Source organism: Podarcis filfolensis (assembly GCF_964270895.1).
Source record: "Podarcis filfolensis genome assembly, chromosome: 8".
NCBI lineage: Eukaryota > Metazoa > Chordata > Lepidosauria > Squamata > Lacertidae > Podarcis > Podarcis filfolensis.
In genome coordinates, this window is record NC_139611.1 from 1,954,471 (window position 1) to 1,977,390 (window position 22,920).

Consider the following 22,920-nt stretch of genomic DNA (forward strand, 5'->3'; position numbering starts at 1 on the left):
TAACATTTGCTGGTTAGAAGGGTCTTAGCATACATAACAACTCCAGCTCATAACAATATCGTTCCTCTTGCTCCTTTCTTTTCAAATAACTCCTGCCCTTTACTGAGTTCCTTCCTGTCCCCACTTGGATTGCCCCTTAATTACTTCCTGTTGCCCCCAGGAGATAGTTATTAAAATGTTATTTATCTAAAACATTTATTATTATTGTTGGAGGTCTCAGGGCAGTTCACAGAAAATATCACAATGTATAAAATAAAACTAAAAACAATAGCCCAATAACACTCCCCCCAAAAAGAGCCACATTTTAAAAGGGTAAAGGATGTAAATCAGGTCAACCAAAGGCCTGGTTAAAAAGGACATTTTTACCTGGTGCCTAAAGGTGTATAATGAAGGTGCCAGGCAAACTTTCCACCCTTTTAGCCTGGAGACCCCTGCAATGCAGAATTGCTCTCATAAACATGAAACTAAACTGAATTACTGAACAATTGGAAAGAGGAAATCAATAACTGAAGCCCCTAATTAACGAACAATTCAGGAATGTCATGGATATGCATATTAACAGGGAGAAAATAATCACAGGGATTGAAGCTGTTTTAAAGGAATGGGGCAGGCAGAAGCTTACTAATTAAAGGGAGAAAGGCAAGGAAAGCATGGACATTTTTTTGAATGACCTTACTGCTGAGTAAGCATTGTAAAAGGTTCCTTCTTATGACCCCAGAAACTAGCACAGACAAGGACACCAAGTGGGAGGCTCAGCATCACCTGAGGGCTGAGGAGCTGGACTAGTTTTCTGCCTCCGAGCCTGAAGCTGGTGGCCAGGGGACTCCTGACTGGGAAGCTGGTCTGTGGAAGCAGAGCCAAGACCCTCACAGACACCTTCCCCTGGACCCAAGCAACTGTGCTGAGGCTGATGGGAATTGTAGTCAAAAACAGCGGGAGGGCGCCAGGTTGGACAAAGCTGTCCTAGGGTTCCTCCTCCAGATTGTTGCTATTTTATAGCTCTGCATTCCAGAAATTTAGGTTTTTCCAATGTAACAGATTAAAGCTTGCTGTCACCCTGATGCAACAAATGCACTTTATTTATTTTTAAAGGACTTTTTTGCAGTTAGGAAAGTGACAAGGAAATGCACAGAAAGGAGTGGGATGAATAAATTATTAATTGGAAGATGCACAACCTGTTCACAAAAGAACATACTCCAAGCACCATGTAAGCTTTGTGCAAGCAAATCAGGAGGAATGCTGAGTGAACGGGTCATGTGGAGGAATTAGAGCAGGGGTCAGCAAACTTTTTCAGCAGGGGGCTGGTCCACTGGCCCTCAGACCTTGGGGGGGCGGACTATATTTTTTTGGGGGGAGATGAATGAATTCCTAAGCCCCACAAATAACCCAGAGGTGCATTTTAAATAAAAGGACACATTCTACTCATGTAAAAAACATGTTGATTCCCAGACCATCCGTGGGCCGGATTGAGAAGGCAACTGGGCCTGATCCGGTCCCTGGGCCTTAGTTTGCCTACCCTTGAATTAGAGAATTGTAGGGTTGGAAGGGATCACCTTAGGGTGCCGTCCAAGTCTGCAATTCTATGATTCTATGGATGTCAGGTGATCTATTTTTGGATGGGTGACTTTTTATATTGCTCTCCAGAGGATTCCAATGCATCAGGTGTGCTAGCAGAAACTCTATGTGCAATAGATCACACCATCTATAGTGCAGCAAAGCGTCCTACTTATGCATCCTTTTGGGCAACAACAAACATTCTCCAGCAGAACAGGTGTAGAATCATAGAATCATAGAATCATAGAATCATAGAATCATAGAATCATAGAGTTGGAAGAGACCACAAGGGCCATCGAGTCCAACCCCCTGCCAAGCAGGAAACACCATCAGAGCACTCCTATGGTTGTCAAGCCTCTGCTTAAAGACCTCCAAAGAAGAAGACTCCACCACACTCCTTGGCAGCAAATTCCACTGTCGAACAGCTCTTACTGTCAGGAAGTTCTTCCTAATGTTTAGGTGGAATCTTCTTTCTTGTAGTTTGGAACCATTGCTCCGTGTCCGCTTCTCTGGAGCAGCAGAAAACAACCTTTCTCCCTCCTCTATGTGACATTCTTTTATATATTTGAACATGGCTATCATATCACCCCTTAACCTCCTCTTCTCCAGGCTAAACATGCCCAGCTCCCTTAGCCGTTCCTCATAAGGCATCGTTTCCAGGCCTTTGACCATTTTGGTTGCCCTCCTCTGGACACGTTCCAGTTTGTCAGTGTCCTTCTTGAACTGTGGTGCCCAGAACTGGACACAGTACTCCAGGTGAGGTCTGACCAGAGCAGAATACAGTGGCACTATTACTTCCTTTGATCTAGATGCTATACTCCTATTGATGCAGCCCAGAATTGCATTGGCTTTTTTAGCTGCCACATCACACTGTTGGCTCATGTCAAGTTTGTGGTCAACCAAGACTCCTAGATCCTTTTCACATGTACTGCTCTCAAGCCAGGTGTCACCCATCTTAGGTGTACCACTAAGTGACTTTAACTTAGCACTATATAATCCTATAATAACCCACCATGAGATGACAGAGTGAAGGGTAGCCTGTAAGTGCAGGCAGGCAGGCAGGTAGGTAGGTGGTGGTGGGGAGAGAGATTTGCTGCAACAGAACTTCTCATGTGCATAAGAAATACACAAACTAAACAATTAGAGGCCCAGCAAAGTCTGAAGTAAGTGCTCTCCTCACTCAACGAGCCACCCACAGTGCCTCTAGATGCCCTGGGCTCCTTCCAAACAGCGAAAATACTCAGAATAGTGACTCACACAGAAACACAGAGCAATTCTGACGCTTTCACACTCAAAAGCCTTTTCAGGTGCAAGGGAGAAATGTGTGTCCAGTTTTAATTCGGGGGGTGGAATAGCATGATTCAAATCCCTGATATTTTGGCAAATTCTGCATTATAGAATAGCATAAGTGAAAAATATAGTTCTCCGCACTTGAGGAGCTTACAGTTTTTTAAATAGATCTGCAAAGGGTCCAGAGTAAAGGAGTCTGGCTCTGGTTTATTTGGAACAGCTTCTACCTCCATGTGCGTCTGTCTGTGCATGTCCCTTCCCAGCTAATGAAAACAAAACAGCTCTTTCCAAGACGTGTGAAGGCACCTCTCAGATCTCTCCTACTCCAGTGGACCAAGGTGGCATAATTCACTTTACTGCTCCGCTCTCTTGGCCTCCAAAGGCCAACTTAAATCAAGAGCAGCCCCTCCCTCCTCTCCCTCCGCTTGCCAATTTTGTGCCTCCCTTGCCAGCTTTTCACAGGTGCAGGAGTTGGGGATGGCCAGTGACATTTCAGTGCTCAAGGCAGAAAACCCAGAGCATCCCTTCCTATGGGGACAATCCCTCAAGGACATTCTCCTGTGGCAGCCGCCTTGAAATAAATGGGCAGCAGGGAAGGAAAAGGAACCAAGAAATGATGTTAAAAAAGGATGCTGCGGAGGACTGGGGTGGGGGGGTGGGCTGGTGGATACGTGTATGGAATGGTGGGCTCCAGGGTGGGGGAAATGATTCAGTCCTGAGCCAGATCACAGGGACTTGTCACTTAGCAACCATGCGGAACTAGGGTGCCCAATGTGGGTTGCACTGCTGGAAGCATCTAAATCTAGCACAAACGAGGAAATGGAATGGGGGGGGGGCTACTGGGGGAGAGGCATTGCAAGCAGGGCCACCCAATCCCCTTAGACCGGGGGTGGGGAAATGTATGTCCTCCAGATATTGTTCAACTCCGGCTCCCATCAGCCCCAGCCAGCATGACCAATGGTCAGGGAAGATGGGAGCTGAATTGAACAACACCCCCCCACCCCATAAATGGCTGGTTGTTGTTCCAAGTTTCCTGGTCAGAAGGCAGGTATGAGAGTCGGATGCAGCAGTCAGGCTTCCCTACACAGAGGGTTTGCCAATGATGAGTTAATGCGGAGGTGAATTTCAACACTTCAGGAAAAAACATTAAAGCCCCAAGAGTTAAGATAAACCAATAAAGAGTTTTAAAGCAAGTGTAGCAGAGAAAACAGTTGACTGTAACTATCATAAAGCCACCAGAATTCAGGGTTTTCCTAAACGCCAATACACATTTCCTTGGGCAGGGCATTCAAAAATATGAGCCCATCACAAAATATCTGTCTGGAAGAATGCTAGACTCAATGGACCTTAGTTTAATCTAGTCAGGCAATCCTTATGAAAATTTTATCCATAATCCTGCCCACCCCCCAAGCTACCAATTCTACTCCACTGGATAAGAAGAACTCTGTGTAGCTCAAAAGCTCCAAAAGCCCTAAACCACAGAGCCTAGGACTTGCCGATCGGAAGGTCAGCGGTTCGAATTCCCGCAACGGGGTGAGCTCCCGTTGCTCAATCCCTGCTCCTGCCAATCTAGCAGTTCGAAAGCATGTCAAAGTGCAAGTAGATAAATAGGTACCGCTCCGGCAGGAAGGTAAATGGCGTTTCCATGCCTTGCTCTGGTTCGCCAGAAGCGGCTTAGTCATGCTGGCCACATGACCCGGAAGCTATATGCCGGCTCCCTCGGCCAGTAAAGCGAGATGAGCGCCGCAACCCCAGAGTTGTCCGCGACTGGACCTAATGGTCAGGGGTTCCTTTACTTTTACTTTACTTGTTCTGTTGGCTGGGTAACATAACCTAACGTGCTTCCAGTTAGGAGCTTAATATGACAAGGGCAACAGGTTTGGTTTTTGTTTTTTGTTTTTATAAAAAAAACCTTATTGGATTTTCAGCGGAAAATGTATATCGGATTAAATGGGGCGGGGGGGATTAGAATGCAGGCTGGCATTTTAATGCCCACAATACCACGTGGATGCTAAGAAAAACCTGTATGTGTGAGGAGCACCAATCCCACAATAAACACCTTTCTGGCAGCACCCTTAAACCCAATTATTTGGAAATGTGGGAGAGAAACCTTAGGTGTCATTCCTTAGACCACCGGTACCACCTTGTGGCCAAGTAGGAATGCACTTTTACTATTTTCTAATTAAAGGGTGGATTGAGTTCAGCAGGCAAAAGTTGGAGGTTCTCACATGACCCTGGGTTCTATGCCATGGGCTGTTATTCTCAGTGAAGCAGCTTGGCTGTACATAATCCTCATCATTAATTCAACTATCTTGCTGTCTTATTCATTTAACAAAATTTCTATACTGTTTGATTGTAAGAAAACCTCTACCCGTGAGCTTCTGCACCACCCTGATAGACGCTTCTTTCTCATCCTGTCCAAACGCCCCCCCCCAATAATCTTGCATAGTCTTCCCCAACCAGATGTTTTGAATGACATAACATGCTGGCTGGGGCTGATGGGAGCCAGAGACCAAAACATCTGGGAGGCACCAGGTTGCGAATCTTAGCAAGATGAAAAAACTGGCAGTTATTTATATGGCATTTATATCCCACCTTTCCACCCAAGGAGTTGAAGGTGGTGTACATGGTTCTGTGCCCTCCCTGTTTTATCTTCAAAACAACCCTGCAAGGTTGGCCAGGCTGAGACACCCTGATTGGCTCAAAGACCACCCTGACACCATGCATTCAAAGCGCTATGGTGCCACTTTAAACAGTATTGGCTGCTCCCAAAGAATCCTGCCAACTGTGGCCTATTAAGGGTGCTGAGAATTGCTAGAAGCCCCTCTCTCTGCCCCCCCCCCCCCGCAAATAACAGCCAATCCTTCTTCTCAAGGAATTCTGGGTGGGGAAGACCACAGTGGCTCCTGAATGGTATGCCATAAAAAAAAGCTTTGGGCCTCCTCTGGTCTAGTCCCAAGAACAAAAGGTAGAAGATCTGGCCTTCTGTGACAATTGACAGGACCATCTCTAGCGCTGGAGTCTGTGATGCTGGGCTGCCTGCCTGCTTTCTCCTTGCCCTCTTAATTTGTGAATAAATATCAGCTGATAACGTGGGATCGAGGACCTTTCCCTTCTGTGAACAGCTGGATTCCATGGGGGTGTCGTATGCAGTGCCAAAGGCAGCTCCTGCTATGGGCTGCTGGGGCCACTTTTACAGAGGGCAAATGGGACCCTGCCCCACCCACCCCAGCCTGCCCTCGCTTAGCCTCCACTTCCTTTTATTACTTGCAGCCTGGGGGGACGTTGCCAGCCAGCTTCCTCCTCCTTAGTCTCTGGACTCGTCCACCCTTGCCCCAGGCCTGGCAAGCAAGAGCCCAAGCCGTTTCCCACTTGCCCCGTGCTTTCTAGGCATGGCCCTGCCGCTTCCCCCCACAAAGCCTGCTATTTTGTGCTTAATCGGAAAAAATGTCAAACTGGAGAAAACCCAACAACGCTTGCTCCAATTCAGCAGTGGGCATTGTCCTTTGAGGATGGGCTGGGCATTGTAACTGCCAACTGCAGGTTCTGTGCATCAATCATTCTAGGCTGAGAGGCAGCACTTGCTAGCACAGGGTCTGATCCTTAAATACTTTTTTGCTTGGCGCCAATAAGAACTTGCTTCTCTGCAAGGCCTAGAAGGGCTTGGTGCAGGAGGGTCCTTCAGAGAAGACTTGGGGGTGCACAGGGGGAGTAGAGGAAGAGGGAGTCCTCCTGCGTCAGCAGAGCTGCACGTGTGGAGTATTGGACAGACATTCTGGATGACAACTCCCATGAGGGCTGATGGAGCTGGGACTGGGCCAAGTTGGCAAAAAGTAATGCAGAGGGTGGTCTGCTGTACTGGGGTGGGGAGGAGAGGATTTCATAATCAGAGAGTTGCATTTCCAAAAAGACCTGAGCTGCACCATCTCTTTGCACCCCTGGCAGGAGACTGGCTAGCCTTTTACCCATACCAAGCTGCCTCAGGACAGGGGTCGGGAGAAGCTGCAGCCTTCCAGATGCTGCTGGACCCCTATGTCCCGCCGCCCTGACCCACTGCTGTGCCAGCTGAGTCCGAGGGGGGTTGTAGCCCTGCAGCACCGGGAGGACACTGGGTTGGGGAAGGCTGGGATAAGAAACTAGCAAACCTCTGCACTGTTCTTCAATAAAGCAAGTGAAGCAGCAGTAGCAATTCTCCATGGTCACAAAGAGGACACTTACAGCTTGACTCCTTTATTTAACTCCTGGTTTACAAAGAGATCAGAGCACAGCCCCGTGCAAGGGGAGCAACCAGGCAGAAGAGAGTCAAAGAGCCAGACTGCCGATAAACCACCAGCTTAAGAAGAAGCAGACTTTGCCCAGTCCGGCCTAAATGGAGCACCTCGCCCTCTCCGCAAACCACAGCAGCAAAGCCCAGAGTGCTTCCTCTTGGGAGCGGACTCGACTGGCCTAAAATCCATCCCAGAGAGGAATCCAGTTTCTTTTGAGGAGCTTTGGAGCGGTGTGTGTGTCTCTTGAGCGTGCATGGGTGCCTTTCCTGCCCTAGCTGAGCCCTGCTTCACTGCCGCTGTCCTCATCGAGCTGAGTGGAGTTCCTTTCCATGTCCCCTTTCTCCACAAAGTTGAGGATGCGCCGGTTGGCTTGGATCAGGTACTGCTGCTGGCGAAAGTAGACCTTCAGGGCTCCCTTCAGGGCCACAAAAGCAATGCCTCCCTGGCAGGGAAACAGAGAAAAGGAGGGGTAGGTGAAGTTAAGAGCCTCAAACCACCTCTTTTGCCTTCACCTCCAAGCTGAGCACTGGAGAGGCAGGTGAACCACCACTCGGTATGGGAGGGAGGAGAGAGCAGTTCCCTCAAGCCCCTTCCTGAGAGGAGTCTGATTGACAGAGGGAAGCAGCCAGATCATCATTATCTGCTCCAGTCCAGGATTTCCTTTTCCTTTAGAACATTTAGCCAGGGCTCTTCGGCCAGAAGACTCCAGGGTTAAAGCAATCAGTTAAAACAAAACAGCCCTTTCCCCACAGGGTTACAATCTAAAAGGCGCAGCACAAAAGAAAAAAGGGCCAGGGAGGGAAGAAGAAAAAAGAAAACATGGGTGCCAATTCTTAAAGTAAAATTGTGGTTCTTACAATGACCAGCTTGAATGGAAACAGTTCAGAGGTGGAAGGTGCCGGTTGCATCTGGTCTTCCATGCGGAGAAGATGCAATGAGCCCCCTTGCCCATCTCTGCCCTGGAGGCAGCCTGCGGGAACGGTGGCTACCAGGTGAGACCTGAGGGAGAGGAAGCCTAGGATCCAGCGCTTTCAGTGGCGCTGTAGGAAGGAGCCCTCTCTCCCACTGAGGCAGCGGACGCATCACCTGAGGGGGATACCAGAGGGAACTGGCCTTCTGTAACAGCCAACATAGTGCCCTCCCAATGCTGTGAGACTCCTGCTCCCACCAGCCCCCATCACCATGGCCACTAGTTGGGGATGACAGGAGCTGGTGTCTCTCCAAAAATATCTGGGGGACGCAAGTTGGTGACTCCTGGCTTAAGACAAAAGGGATCTACAGGCTTCCTCCAGGTTCTCCAGTATGGAGGCCCCCCCTGCCCCCTCAGACTGAAAACAACTGTGCTAACATATGTTTTCAAGCCACCTAAAAAAAGAGGGAAGACCTAAATGATGGAGAGGCAGGATATAAATCCAGAAAGAAAAGTGGAAATGTGGAGCTCCTTCTATCAAGTCAGACCATTATTGTTACTTATTAAATTTATATACCACCCTTCATCCTAAGATCACAGTATAAAAACAATAAACAAAGCAATAACCCCCCAAAGTTTAAAACACTGTATATCATTCAATTGGCCAAAGGCCTGGGAGAAGAGGCATGTTCTTGCCTGGTGCCTAAAGATTTGCAATGAAAGTGCCAGGCAAGCCTCCTTGGGGAGAGCATCCCACAAACAGGTCCATCGGTCCATCTGCCCAGCACCTTGGCGGCTGCATGCCTTCCTGATGGACTGAACTGCAACTTTCACCAGCCTCAACCAGCACAGCCATATGGCGCCAGGCTGATGGGAGCTGTAGTCTAAAACTTCTGGAGGGCACCAGGTTGGAGAAGCCGAGTCTAATCCAATGGGCATCACCTCCAACAAAGGTCCTTCCCAGCCTGGCTGTTTGAGATCCTTTTACCCAGAGGTGCCAGTGCACCAAACCTTCTGCATATGAACTATGTGCTGTGCCAGCTAACCCGAGGGCTGTCCCAGCCTTGCCACCATGGCTAGCAGCATTAGGGTGCTGTGGCAGGGATGCTACGTCGAACCAAGCATGGAAGTGATTCCTTCAAAAGTTTGAATTCTGACCCAAGTATTGCACCCCGTTGACTCCAGAGTTCCTTCCCCAGTCTCTCCACTCACCAGGATGGTACGTTGGAGGCTGGAGTTCACCCTGTGGAAGGTGACTCTGCCAACTAGGTTGGCAATGGTGGGGAAGACCAGGGCCCCGCACAGCGTGCGCGAGATGGAGAGGTGGTCACTCTGGTAGCGCGACTCGGCGAGAGGGATGTGCGGAACAGGGCGGCTGATCCCTGAGGATGCAAGAGAGATTAGGAAAAACATGGTGAGAGCTAAAAATCTGTTTAATAAAAATAAGAACATCTGCAGAATAAAAAAATGCAAACATGACTATTTAGCATGATTTGGACAGACTGCAAACTTTGCTTGGTGCAAATTTGTTGCTGTTGTTGATTATTATTATTCTGCACAATGGAGGAACATGCCTTGCCTCTGCTCTTCCTTCCACTGCATCCTGGCCAAATGCACATGGATTAGAGGGATCAGTTCATGCTGCAGCTCATGGCAATTGCAGTTACTTGTTGTGTGTGCTGCTGTTGCCAAGCAGAACAGTCCATAACCCCAGGTGCCATTCAACTCCCACTGGCAAAGCTAAGTATACAGGTAGGCTCTTGGCTTACAAAAAGGACAAGGAATGGAGGATCTGTTTTTTTGTCCTGCTGCCCCAGATGCAGAGCTGTGCTCTGCCCAGTAGCTAGTCCAGAAGTAGGATGGCTGTGAGAACTCCATATTCTTGTGAATTCCATGAATAGTTCAGCTTTGTCCAACCTGGTGCCCTCCCACTGCTTCTGACTACAATTCCCACCAGCAGGCTGAGGCCAATGGGAATTGTAGTCAAAAACAGTGGGAGGGCAGCGGCACCAAGCTGGACAAAGCTGTCCTAGGGTGCTGCCAATTGCCACTGTTTTGTAGGAGGGATTCATCCGCATACCATAAATTTCGGTTGGCCCACCTTTCCTTCCAAATGCAGAGTCCAGGGGAAGCCTGCCTCATGCTGGTCTCCCGGCCCATCAACGTCAGGCAAATGCCCAGGCCAGGAGGAGCGAGTGGAGGGTGGCACTCACCTGGCACCAAGGCCTGCAGGGCTTGCAGCTTGCTGGAGTATTTCTGCCACACCCTCAGCACGTAGTCTTCCCAGCGGATCATCTTGCCCAGCACCAGCATGACAGGGATGGTGGGGAGCCCCATGAGCAAGAAAAGGGGGTCTGCCCGCTCCATCACATCCAGGCCCTTTTTATGACCAACAACCTGCCAAAGGAGAAGAGACCGATCAGTAGTGCAGTGGGGCGAGCCGGGGGGCTTCTGCCTTCATCAGTGAGGAGAATAAAACTCCATTCACATAACCCAAATGGTCAGATTCTTACTGAATGGCTTCAGATTCCTAGCACAGCACTGTCTGAAGCACTATGATATCACATTAAACAGTCATTGCTTCCCCCAAAGAATTCTGGAAGTTTTAGTTTGTGAAGGGTGCTGGGATTCGTTAGGGCCTGCACACACACACACAATTTCTCTCACAGAGCTCCAAAGTGGACAGAGTTACATGTGAAGAGGAACTGACTGTTTAACCATGCTAGGAATGGTAGCTCTGGGAACAGGGTCTCCTAACAACTCTTAACAACTGACAGTTCCCAGAATTCTTTGCAGGAAACCTGTTTAAGGTGGTATCATAGTGTGAATGCACCCCCCTTTTTATCCCACTGATTAATCAGTCATAACCTTTGTCAATTCTGATTAAACCGTGAAGCCTCATTAAGCTTTCTTGCATATGATTTTATTTCACAAATTTTCTCCACTGCTTGATTATAATAAAATTTCCAAGTGACTTTCAAAGCTACTGACTGAGCTGAAGGCCATCTGATTCATTCTTTCCCTGCACCCCTTTGCTTTACCTGCATGACAGTGACAGCTCCATACGTCACAGCCGACCAGTAGAGTGTCCCCACGACAATGCCAGCTGCAGCGAAGGGGCTCACTTTGGATAAAATTCGGTCCACTTGTTGCAAGAAATACACCAAGGGTCCTACAAAGGAAGGACAGCAGAAACTCAATGTTGCAGGCACTCAGCTTGGACTCTCAACAACCACCAGGATCATGGCCTAGGCATTCAGGCCCCTTCAGAGGTGTCGCATCCCTCAGCCACTGAGGTTCCATTGAAAGAGGGGTGTGGGTGTGAAATCCCAAGACAGAAGGAAAAGGGAACAGGAAGGGGTCTATCCGCTTCCTTGGCATTCTGGCCCCTTCTGCTCCTGGCTTCTCAAAGTTCCTGCCGATGAACCCGAATGAGTTGAGTAACCAACAAATGGTAAGTGATTGTTTCTTTTTAGTTTTTTTCTTAAAATCTAACTTACTTTATTAAAACTAGCTCATAACATATTAGACTAGGTTTCTGCTATACATTTTAAGCACTATGATACTACTTTAAATCGTCATAGCTTTCCCCAAATAATTTTGGGAGCTGTAGTTTGTTACGGGTGCTGAGAGTTGTCCTAATCAATCTCTCTTCATTAGGAACTCTGGGAATTGTAGCTCTGCGAGGGGAATAAGAAACACCTAACAACTCTTGGTACCCTTAACTACAGCTCCCAGAATTCTCTGGGGAAAGCCATGACGGTTTAAAGTGGTATCCTAGTGCTTTAAATGTATGCTATGGATGAGGCCTCAGTGGAGTTGACATCATCATAAAATGCCTGTCTGTGGCAGGGGGTGTGCTCCCAATTGTTCCTTTGCAGCCATGGCTTTGCTTACGGCACTGCTTGAATTTGGCACATTTTCCTATCGTGTTGCTTTTGGAAAAGGCTGGATACACCCGTTAGTGATGCTCTTGAGTGCATCAGATCCCTTCAGAAAACACTGCAACAGGGAAAGGTGCTAAATTCAAACAGGCCTGAATCTGGCACTTCTTGCAGATGTGCCTTTTGTCAGTTTACATTTCTTAGTACAGAGAGTATTGTGTGTATGATGTGTAGAGATCTTTCCTAAATAATTCAAGAGGGTTCTGGAAGTTTCTCTGTGTGAAAGAAACAAGCAGAAGGTTCATGATGTTTGGGTTATTCCTTCAGGGAAGCTGAGTACAGCTGGCCTAAACTGGTTCTGTTATCTTTTCTGTCAAGGTAATGCTGACTATAATAAGAGGCCAGAAGGAACCTGGGCTTCACTTTCTATCTCTTTTCCTTCTGGTGTGGTGTTCTGCACATAGTTTGCTAAGTGTTAAGGTTTAGTCTTATTATAAGTTATTGTAAGTTTAAGTTAAGTCTGCTGCAACTGGATTTCTTATGGACAGGGGCAATCCTGAACGTATTGGATTTGTCAACATTATCCTCACTTGCCTTCAGTAGCAGCAAAGCTCTGCTGGATGAAATGAAATTGCCTCTGGTCTATTTTTTTTTTTTTTAATTCTGCAACATGTTAAAGTTTTTACTCTGCTAACCATATCTTAAAGATTCTGCTCTGGATCACTATGAATACAATACATGACACCATTACCTGTCCTGCAACTGATGCCACACAATGTGGGTGTGATTTGTGCAAACAAACCAACTGGGTCCATTGGGGAAGTCTGGCAGGGGTCTCATTAGGCCGACCCATTGGCTGTTCCCCACTGCTGGTCTATGGGACCAAGCGACCTGTTTTATTTCTTGGAAGTGTTGGGATGCAACTCAGCTTGCATTAATGCTGACTACATTTGCATGGGGAGAAAGTAGACCTCCAAGCTTCTTAAACTTTCTCACTGTCCTCTGCACCTGTGCTGGCCTTCCTTCTGAGGTTAGACTGATTCTTAGGGCTGCTGACCTAACTTCAAGCTTCCTCCCCGCTTCCTTCTGGAGCAGAAAAGGAGAGGGGACAACCTCCTACTGTCTCTCTGCTGCAGAGATCAAGGGGCAAGGACGGCTCCTTTGGATTCACAACTAGCTAGAATAGGAGCTCTTTCCTATCCAATACGTTTTCCCTATAATTCTATACGCTTTCTCATTTTCCACACTTAGAAGTCTCACTCTGGTTGCTTTACCAGCCAAGGGTGCTCATACGACAAGTATTCAGTAGTGGCCTGCTTCCAAGCTGTGTGCTAACTCTCCAAAGCAGCCCAACATTATTAAACTATGACTCTGCTCCTGCATCTTGATCTCGCTTTGGCTTTTAATGACACTGAGCATGTTATCCTTCTGGACCGGCTCCAGGGAATTTTGTGCTGCAGTGGTTTTGGTTGCGCCTCCTGGACTGAGTCCAGAGAGTGGCGTTAGGGGAATGCTTCTCAGTCCCCTGGTGGCCACGTCACAGGGGGCACCATCTCATCTCCAGGGCTATTTAATATCTATAGGAAGGTGCTGGGAGTGGTCATCGGGAGTTTTGGGATAAGACACCATGAGGATGCTGAGGATGCTCAGCTCAATTTCTCCATAGCATCTGAACTGGGAGGGGCTAAGCAGTCCCTGGCCTGGACACAGGGGTGAGATGGAGGAGGAAAAACATGCTGAGCTTGAATCCTGCCAAGACAAAGGCACTGTGGTTGGTTGGTTGGCTGGCACCCATGTCTGAGAATTGGGGCAGTTCCCTATCCTGGAGGGGGCTGCACTTCCTCTGAAGGAGCAGGTTCACAGTCTGGGGGTGCTTCTGGGTCCAACTTTGCCCCTGGAACCCAAAGCAGCCTCAGGGGCTAGTAGCACCTTTTACCAGCTGCGACAGGTATGGCAGCTTTGACTGTTCCTGGATCAGGAAGGCTCGGTCAGTCATTCATGCAGTGGTTAATTTAAGGTTGGATTGCCGCCATGCGCTCTGCGTGGGGCTTTTGTTACAGGTGCCGTAGGATGCCTGTTCTGCATTTGTAAGAAACTGATCAGTTAGTGTGGCAGCACCCACACTCTGGAACTCCGTAATAAAATTATTAAAATTGTTATTCTTATTATTTGGAGGGCACCAGGTTGGCAAAGGCCCACCAACATTGTCTGTAAGTTTCCCTTGGGCAGGTGGCTGGCTGTGGTGGGAGCACATGGACTTTGGATCTGATCCAGCCAGGCAGCCCTTAGCTCAGGGATGGGGAACCTGGAGCCCTCCAGTCATTGCACCCCACCTCCACCAGCTCTAGCCCACATGGGGAGCCGGGGTGCCCTCCTGCTTCATTAACTTTCAGCATTATTCTCTCTCTCATGCTTAAGGCTGGTCTCCAACAAATTTTGCAAATTCCTCCCCAAAAGTAACACAACATTGTTTTTTATTGTCCAGGCAATGATCCTACTTAGAAGATAAGTGGCTCGTTTTTGTGTAATGGGGGCTTGTATTCTAGTACAATTTTAGAAAAGATGTGTGTGTGCATTTGCGCAGGGAAGGGGAAGCCAAAGCAGAGCCACACAGAGATGCTGGGACCAGGGAGACCAGTCCTGCCGCCCTCTCTCAGCCTAACCTACCTCACAGGGTTGTTCTGAGGATAAAAGGGAGAGCTCCTTGGAGGAAAGGTGGAATATAAATGTAAGGATCAAGAAAATGATTTGAAGGAACCACTTCTGCTATGGGTAGGAGAGGGATCTCTAAATATTTTGCATACCCCCATCCGTAAAGAAGACTGTGTGTGCCTAAGTGCATGGCAAGGAAGCTGCCACTGACCACCACTGCACTGCTCCCTTTTTGACAGCAGCAATCGGCTGCCAGAGGAAGGGTGAGCAAAAAACCAGTCTGCCAGAGTTTTTCTCATGCTCCCAGCTTGGACCTGGAAGCAGGTGAGACTTCTTTCTCCCAGGACCTCCAAGACCACCCCTACCCAGGAAGTCTGCAGAAGGGGCCTGGATGCTCAGCAACCAAAGACCTTCCTTTATTAATAATAATAAAGGCTCTGGCTCTGGTTGAAGCTAATCTAACTTCCTTAGGGCCCGGGACCTCTAGGGTGTTGCTATATATGGACCTTAAGGTCCTCCGGGGGGCATACCAGGAGAGGCGGTCCCGTAGGTACAAGGGTCCTAGGCCATGAAGGGCTTTAAAGGTCAAAACCAGCACCTTAAATCTGACCCTGTACTCCACCGGGAGCCAGTGCAGCTGGAAAAGCACTGGGTGAATATGCTCCCATGGCAGAGACCCTGTGAGGAGCCTCGCTGCAGCATTCTGTACCCGCTGGAGTTTCTGGGACAGCTTCAAGGGCAGCCCCGCGTAGAGCGAATTACAGTAGTCAAGCCTGGAGGTGACCGTCGCGTGGATCACTGTGGCCAGGTCGGGGCGGGAAAGGTAAGGGACCAACTGCTTGATGCGTTGAAGGCGGAAAAATGTCGCCTTGGCTGTTGCTGTAACCTGCACCTATTACCCCCAAGATCCCAGGAACACAGGAAGTAGCAAGGCCAAGTTGATGGCCAAACTAAATGCCAGAATGTATGTATGTGGCAGTACAACAAGGCCTCCCATCACTGGGCTCAATAACTGGATGTGCACCTTTGGATCAGGACCCTGCTGACACTCCAGGAAGGCTGCAGGAACAGCTACACAACTGCTATGTTGCTGCCTGGCTATTTTGTTGTTGGCATCCATCTCTCTCAAAAGAAAATGAAATGCGCTTCCAGAGGCAAAGTCAACCATTGTAGCATCACAGCGCCTGCTGTGGCTGAAGACGACAAGACCCCCCTCTTGGCCTTGCTGATGTGCTCCAAAGGAAAGCAGAGCAATCCATTTGGCCTCAAGGATTTGAGACCCATTGGCTCCCCTCACCTGGTTTAGCTAGCCAGTGGAAGCCATTCCTGGGGTGTGGCTGCTGTTGCCTGCTAGGAGCCAAAGGTGAGAGCTGATCACAGGGTGGGGACCAAGGGTGGGCAAACTACCGTATTTTTTGCTCTATAAGACTCACTTTTTCCCTTCTAAAAAGAAGGGGAAATGTGTGTGCGTCTTATGGAGCGAATGCAGGCTGCGCAGCTATCCCAGAAGCCAGAACAGCAAGAGGGATCGCTGCATTCACTGCCCAGCGATCCCTCTTGCTGTTCTGGCTTCTGAGATTCAGAATATTTTTTTTGTTTTCCTCCTCCAAAAACTAGGTGCGTCTTGTGGTCTGGTACGTCTTATAGAGCGAAAAATACGGTACTTCAGAAAGAGTACTGTGTGTCCCCTAGCCCAGTGGAAATCCTTGGCTGGACAGCTCACCTGCTGCTTAAACACACCTTGCCTTGGACCTGGCTTTGCTGGGCAGCTCCACAACTTTGCTAGGGACTCAATCTAGCCACACCAGGGAATGGGGCTGGCCAGGCCACCCCTACAACTCACCTAGTTTGGGGAAGACAATGCGATACTCCGTTCCACACTGTGGGCAGCTCACACTGCCTGTGCTGTTGCCTTTCTGCTTCTCATCCAGCCACCGCTGGAGGCAGGCCTGGTGGATCCATTTGGTGGAGCCTTTGCAGCGGCAGGGGCAGACCCACTCAGCTGAGCGGTCATCGCTCTCAGTGCCAAAACAGACCCAGCAGTGCCTGGGGGGGGGGGGGAGAGAGAGAGCATAGCTGTCACTTGTTCCACCAGTTTGAAGGTGCATAAGAAGCCGGGCAAGGTAAGGTTTTAAACTCCCTAAGTCATAAGACTGATATGTGATAGGATTGAGGTAGTATGGAAGGAGGATAAAATTATAAAGGAATTAAATAATTTAAAAAAGTTGAAATCTGTGTTACAAGTAAATGAAAGTTGGAAGATGAAGGTTGTCTTTGCAAGAGTACCATGAGAGCATGTAAGCAAGAGATTGTTATAACTGTTGTAGCCACAGAGATAAGAAAGTTGCAATGCCCCATGGTTAAACCAGTAGAAGCCAGTCTTGCCATATACTGACGTAACTGCCGCCATTGCTTGTGTGTAAATCAGTGGCTCTGAAAGGGTGTGGCAGGAGATGGCAGGTGTGGCAGGAAGATTCAAGAACAAAGAAAATTTAAACATTTCAGAATAGTATAGGATACTATTAGTGCAACGTAGTGCGCGCGCACACACACACACACACACAGTGGTACCTCGGGTTACATACGCTTCCGGTTACATACACTTCAGGTTACAGACTCCGCTAACCCAGAAATAATACCTTGGGTTAAGAACTTTGCTTCAGGATGAGAACAGAAATTGCGCGGCAGCAGCAGGAGGCCCCATTAGCTAAAGTGGTTCTTCAGGTTAAGAACAGTTTCAGGTTAAGAACGGACCTCCGGAACAAATTAAGTACATAACCAGAGGTACCACTGTATATGAATATGGGTAGATATCAGAGCAAGAGCATCAAACAGCTCACACCTCTCATTCAGTTTGTATACATACTTAAGGTACATTTGTAAGAGGCTTGCTTATCATTCTACTTTGGGAATGATTTGCGCTCTTATGTAGCTGCACTATTTTATAATTTCTGGATCATACAGTATTATAAAGTGGATGTCTTCTATGTTATAAATCAAGCACTGCCAGGAGTTGCTTTTTTTTGTTTTCCAATATATTTCTTATCAGTAAAAGAATTGGTGCAGTGTGAGCATGTTTTTATTCTGAAAGTCTGGCCCAGAGAAAAGAGCTTGAGAACCACTGGAATACAGGGTAGGCCAGGCTGTGTTTTCCAGGCTCAAGACCAGGACAGAGAACCTTCCCCCGACTTTTCTTTCCCTGGGAGAAGTGGGTGGGCCGGGACGGGGCTGCCTATCAGTAGTGGACAGGGCCAAAACTCACAAGCACCATCCATACCACCAGCATGGGCACAGACATGCCCTCTCCTTGCACATTCTTCCTCCTTGGGTACTTGGGGACAGGGCTCAGCCACACACACCCAGTTTCCACTGCAGAGCTGTTTTCCAGGGCTCAGCTGAGCAGCTTGAGAGCAGGACACAGGATGGGGAGCTTTAACCACACTGCTCGCCTGATTTGAAAGAAAGGTGAGCATCAAGAAGAAATGGCCGGGGCCTGGGAAGAGGCCAGGGGGTCAGATCAGGAGACGCATTGGGACCCATCCCTGCTCTAAAAGGAAAGCCATGGGGAGACAAAAGGGATTTCCCAGAGTCCAGCAGGTACTTGGGCTACAGGATGCTTTTCACATCGTTCAGGAATGTCTCCCTCTGACCACAGCCTGGACAGGAGGCTGTGGTCCCTGTTGGTTCCCCAGTGGTTTCCAATACTATACCATCAGCCACGGTAATCCTTCTGCACTAGCGCTGAAAACAGGTCCTGAGACATGCCTGAGGCACAGGTGTAGTGCAGGTTGGCACACCCAGCGTGTCCCAGTTACAGCACACAGAGTTTGAGTGTGTAAAGTGCTTTGATAAGCCTTCTAGTGGCCCTGTAATGTGATACTGCAGATGAAAGCATGAGGCTTGGGAAAGAACAGGAGCAAATATAGGAGTACGCAAGATCTAAATGTGGGACTTCCTGATTTGTGGCTCCTTGTTCTCAATCACCTTGACATGATAGCTCACAAGACTCGTTCCCCACAGCCTGGCCATCAACCCCACGATCCTATGCATTTCTGCTCCGACATACCTGGGATTTCCTCCAGCCCAGGTATGTTTATAGCAGGGATGGGGAAACGGTAGGCCTCAAGATGTTGCTGGACTACAACTCCCATCATCCATGGCAACATCTGTATAATAAAGGGTTACAGCTGAAGGGTTGTATGCAATGCTAGTTCATCTTGGACCCACTGAAATCAGTGGATTCACGGCCATTGGTTGCAATGTTTACTCTGAGCAGAACTCACAATGGAGACAACCCTTATCGATCTGGATTTCTGCTGCTTTTCCTGAGTGAGACTGTGGGACTTCAGACATCTTTTATATAAGAGGTGCTCAACTGACAACATTTTCTGGGGTGGGAAGCTTGCTTTAGACTCACCCTGATGTCTTCCCTCAGCACCAGGCAGCTGAAGGGCATTTCATTTCATTTTATTTCACCAATTTAGATTTAACATAGGATTGCTTTGATGTGGCTCTTACACCCTACTGTTTAATTACTCTAGTCTTTTATTTATTCTGTTTCTTTTCATTTATTTTATTGTAAGCCACTTTTGGTATCTATCAGAGGGCAGCATTACCATTTTATTAATATAAATACAGACAATCAAGTCGGTTTTTCTAAATGTGTGGAAAACCGGTTAGAGAGAGGCCTGGGTTCCTAAAAGAGCCTTCCCCAACCTGGCGCCCTCCAGATGTTTTGGACTACAACACTCACCGGCACATGCGGTGGCAGTTGGGGGAGAAACTTGGGAAAGGCTGTCCTACGATTTGCTGTAGAGACGCTCATTCTGTCTTTCTGGACAAAAAAGCGCTGCGAGGCTTTAAAGAAAAGTGTGAGTTTAAATTTCAGTTTCACCCGAGGCAAGAAGAGCGAGCCCTTCCCGCCCAGAAGCGCCCGTGGGGCGTCGCGGCTGCCGGGGGCCGAAGCCCACGGAAGGGGCCCTTGGAGCAGCCCCTCTCTCGGCCGGGAGAGAGCAAGGCCCCTTTCGGCGCTCGGGAAACGAAACCCGAAGCCGCCGCGGAGCCTCTGGGGGGCTTCGGAAGCGGCAGCCCGGCGGCAAGAAGGGCAAGAGAGGCTTGACATCCAAGGTGCCCTCCCCACCTGGCGGGGGGGGGAGAAGGGGCGGCCATTGGCACGAGCCCCCCCCCCCCGGCCTGGCGCGCCCAGCCCGGCCTACCTCTCCGAGGCTTCCCCGGGGGCCGCCGCGTCTGCCATCGCCCGCCGTCAGCCCGGAGATGCGGCCCAGCGGCCGAGGCCTGGCCCGGCTTCCGCTCCTGCTGGCCTCCGCCTGTGGCCGCACACGCAGCAGCTCAGCCGCGCCCGGCTCTTCTCCGCTCGCCAGGAGGAGCTTCACCTGCCGGAAGGCCCCGAGACGCGCCCAAGGCCGGCTGGAGGCGGCGGGACTCGCTCCCCGCTGAGGGAATGGGGCGAGGATCGCAGCCCAGCCCCGCGGCGGCCGGAGCACAGGGATTGCGCTGCTCCTTTGAGTTTCTCCAGGAAAGTCCCCGCTCGGCCTTGGTACGACCTTGGCGAGGATGGACTGGACCAAGCCTCCTCCTGGAAGGCTTAAGACTGGGCCACGGGGCATAGTACTTCCCCATTTTTCTGTCTTTTTGTTTCGTGCATCCGTCTAGTCACCTCAAAATAGGCTTCCCAGGTCTCCTGCTTTGACTCAGGACAGTCCTCTTTTGAAGGGCTGCCAGAGGACAGTCTCTAGGTACTTTCTCCAGCACCTGAAGAGCAGACCTTGCAGCACTCAGCTCTCCTGGCCGCTCTTTCCCCTCTAGGGAGAGAGCTATTGTATTTAAGATTACTTTTTTCTAATTCTAATTAAAGGTAAAGGGACCCCTGACCATTAGGTCCAGTCGTGGCCGACTCTGGGGTTGCGGTGCTCATCTCTCTTTATTGGCCGAGGGAGCCGGCATACAGCTTCCGGGTCATGTGGCCGGCATGACTAAGCCGCTTCTGGTGAACCAGAGCAGCGCACGGAAACGCCATTTACCTTCCCGCCGGAGCGGTGCCTATTTATCTACTTGCACTTTGAGGTGCTTTCGAACTGCTAGGTGGGCAGGAGCAGGGACCGAGCAACTTTTATGCAAAGCATGCTCTCCCTTTTGGATGTGTAAGTGGGGCACCCTACCTCAAAAGCCCCCTAGAGCAGGCATGGGGAACCTGTTACCCTCCAGAGGTTACTGATGTTTTAATCTGTTGGACGCCACCCAGAGTGGCTGGGGCAACCTAGTCAGATGGGTGGCATATAAATAATAATTTAGTATTAGTATTAGTAGTATTGGGCTGCAGCACTCATCTTCCCTGATCATTAGCCACTCTATCTTTGCCCCCAAAAGAGAGCCTTCCAGTAAGCCGGGGCCAGCGGCTTTTGGCCCTCCAGATGTTGCTGAACGACTCCTCCAATCAGCTCCAGCATAGCTAACAGCCAGGAAGAAGAGAAGAGTTTGGGTTTGATATCCCACCTTTCACTCCCTTTAAGGAGTCTCAAAGCGGCTAACATTCTCCTTTCCCTTCCTCCCCCACAACAAACACTCTGTGAGGTGAGTGGGGCTGAGAGACTTCAGAGAAGTGTGACTAGCCCAAGGTCACGCAGCAGCTGCATGTGGAGGAGCGGAGACGCGAACCCGGTCCACCAGATTACAAGACTACCGCTCTTAACCACACTGGAAGAATGGGAGTTGTCCTTCAGCAACATCTGGAGGACCAAAGTTCACTAGCACCTGCAATAAACCTACCTGGGAATCAAATGAACATTGCAACTCTTATTCCAACCTTGCTTCCTTATTCCTTCTATTGACATTTTATTTGGTTGGAGTTTCTTCCTGGCCCCTCCTTTTTTGTGGATACACATAAATTAAATGGCATTGTTGCACATTCAGAATAGAAAGATGAAAGGTCAGAAGGAATCACAAGCTATCTAAATGTAGAGTGCTGAGATCTAGTGCAGAGTATTGCTCTTGGGCTGGAGAGACCTAGATTTAAATCCTTGCTCCCAAATTCACTGGTGATTTTGCATGGATCACCATCAATCTGCTGAACCTCCTACACAGAGTTGTTGTGAAGGTGGAATGTGGGGAAAGGACATTTAGGCTGCCCTGAACTGTTGGGAGGAGTGCCAGCCTGCAAATGTAGGGAACTCCCTTGCTCCACAGGGCCACCCACCACTGTGGGAAAGATCCCAGGAGAAGACACCCGTGGGCTAGCTCCTCTCCTCTCTCTACCATCAGCTGCCCAGAGGGAAAGATCCTGATGAGTTTTAGAGTGGATACTGTGAAATGTGGCTATAAAACACACACATTTTAATGTTATTTTTCCACTGCCTGGGAAATATTCATATCCTAAAAGAAGGGATATCAATGACTATACTAGATAAGTATGCTGAATAAAATGGATTCTGGAAGACATGATGGTGATTATTATTTATTATGTTTGTTCACAACTTTTTACAAGACATCTCATAGCAACTTACCGTGGAGGGAGTTTGCCAGGTTTGAAGTGGACTCTGGTCCCCAAAGGCTTATGCCAAAAGAAATTTATTAATAACTGGTCCATACAGAAACGTCGTTTGCCTTCCCACCGCAGTGGTACCTATTTATCTACTTGCGCCAGTGTGCTTTCGAGTGTGCAGGAGCTGGGACAGAGTAACGGGAGCTCACCCTGTCGCGGGGATTCGAACCGCCAACCTTCCGATCGGCAAGCCCAAGAGGCTCAGTGGTTTAGACCACGGCGCCACCCGCATCCCAGGTGAAGCAGAGGCTGTCCCTGCACTCCTGCTGATCTTTGCAGCGCCAATGATCAAGATGGCACTGACTTGTGAGGCCTGGCACAAAGACTGCACTTTATTTACTTGTGATCAGTGAAGAGGCCTCATCAACACTTTGGCGTCACAGGCTGCTAGCATTTTCATCCCCCTGCTCAGTTTTGCCAGGATCCAACTGCCCCCTCGCCCTCCACCCCTCACCCAAAGCTTTACATCTCCTGTTTCCACCTCCAGTCTCTGGGAGAGGCAGAGAGAAGGCCCCAGGTTCAGTTCCTCCATAGCATCCCCAAGTAAGGATCCCCTCCCCCCAAAAACCAGTCTGAAACCCTGGAGGGGCCCCAGCCAGCCAGTGTAGGCCACACTGAGCTGACAGACCCCTGCTCTGTCGCATTCACTCACCACGCCCTGCCAGAGGAGAAGCCCATTTGCTGAGTTGGTGCGCACTTCCAGCTTGATTGTCTCCGGTGAGTCCGGGAGGCTGCAACCAAGAGAAAAAAAAGAGACCAAGCGATGAGAGACTGCACATTTCTGCTGCGTTAGCCAGTTTCCCC

The 22,920-nt window shown here is 49.2% G+C and overlaps 2 protein-coding genes across 3 annotated transcripts in view; one reads left to right on the forward strand and one right to left on the reverse strand.

Moving 5' to 3' along the window:
• Positions 1 to 7,058: 7,058 nt before the first annotated feature.
• The window catches only part of LOC310769836 (E3 ubiquitin-protein ligase MARCHF5-like), a 96,671-nt gene continuing 80,809 nt past the window's right edge, over positions 7,059 to 22,920 (reverse strand). Inside the window, exons 2-7 of one of the 2 annotated variants that reach the window (XM_083629651.1) lie at positions 22,769 to 22,847; positions 16,402 to 16,604; positions 11,064 to 11,194; positions 10,236 to 10,419; positions 9,235 to 9,404; positions 7,059 to 7,554 (exon numbers count right to left, since the gene is read on the reverse strand). In XM_083629651.1, the coding sequence (XP_083485777.1) occupies positions 7,384 to 7,554; positions 9,235 to 9,404; positions 10,236 to 10,419; positions 11,064 to 11,194; positions 16,402 to 16,604; positions 22,769 to 22,794 (885 nt within the window). In that variant the 5' untranslated portion in view covers positions 22,795 to 22,847 and the 3' untranslated portion in view covers positions 7,059 to 7,383. Of the gene's footprint in view, positions 7,555 to 9,234; positions 9,405 to 10,235; positions 10,420 to 11,063; positions 11,195 to 16,401; positions 16,605 to 19,774; positions 20,051 to 22,768; positions 22,848 to 22,920 lie in introns of those variants that run through there. The other variant, XM_083629650.1, reaches the window with a different exon arrangement.
• LOC310769717 (uncharacterized protein) overlaps positions 15,116 to 22,920 on the forward strand; it is a 59,540-nt gene continuing 51,735 nt past the window's right edge. Inside the window, exon 1 of the mRNA XM_083629353.1 lies at positions 15,116 to 15,381. Within this exon, the coding sequence (XP_083485479.1) occupies positions 15,127 to 15,381 (255 nt within the window). The 5' untranslated portion in view covers positions 15,116 to 15,126. The remainder of the gene's footprint in view (positions 15,382 to 22,920) is intronic.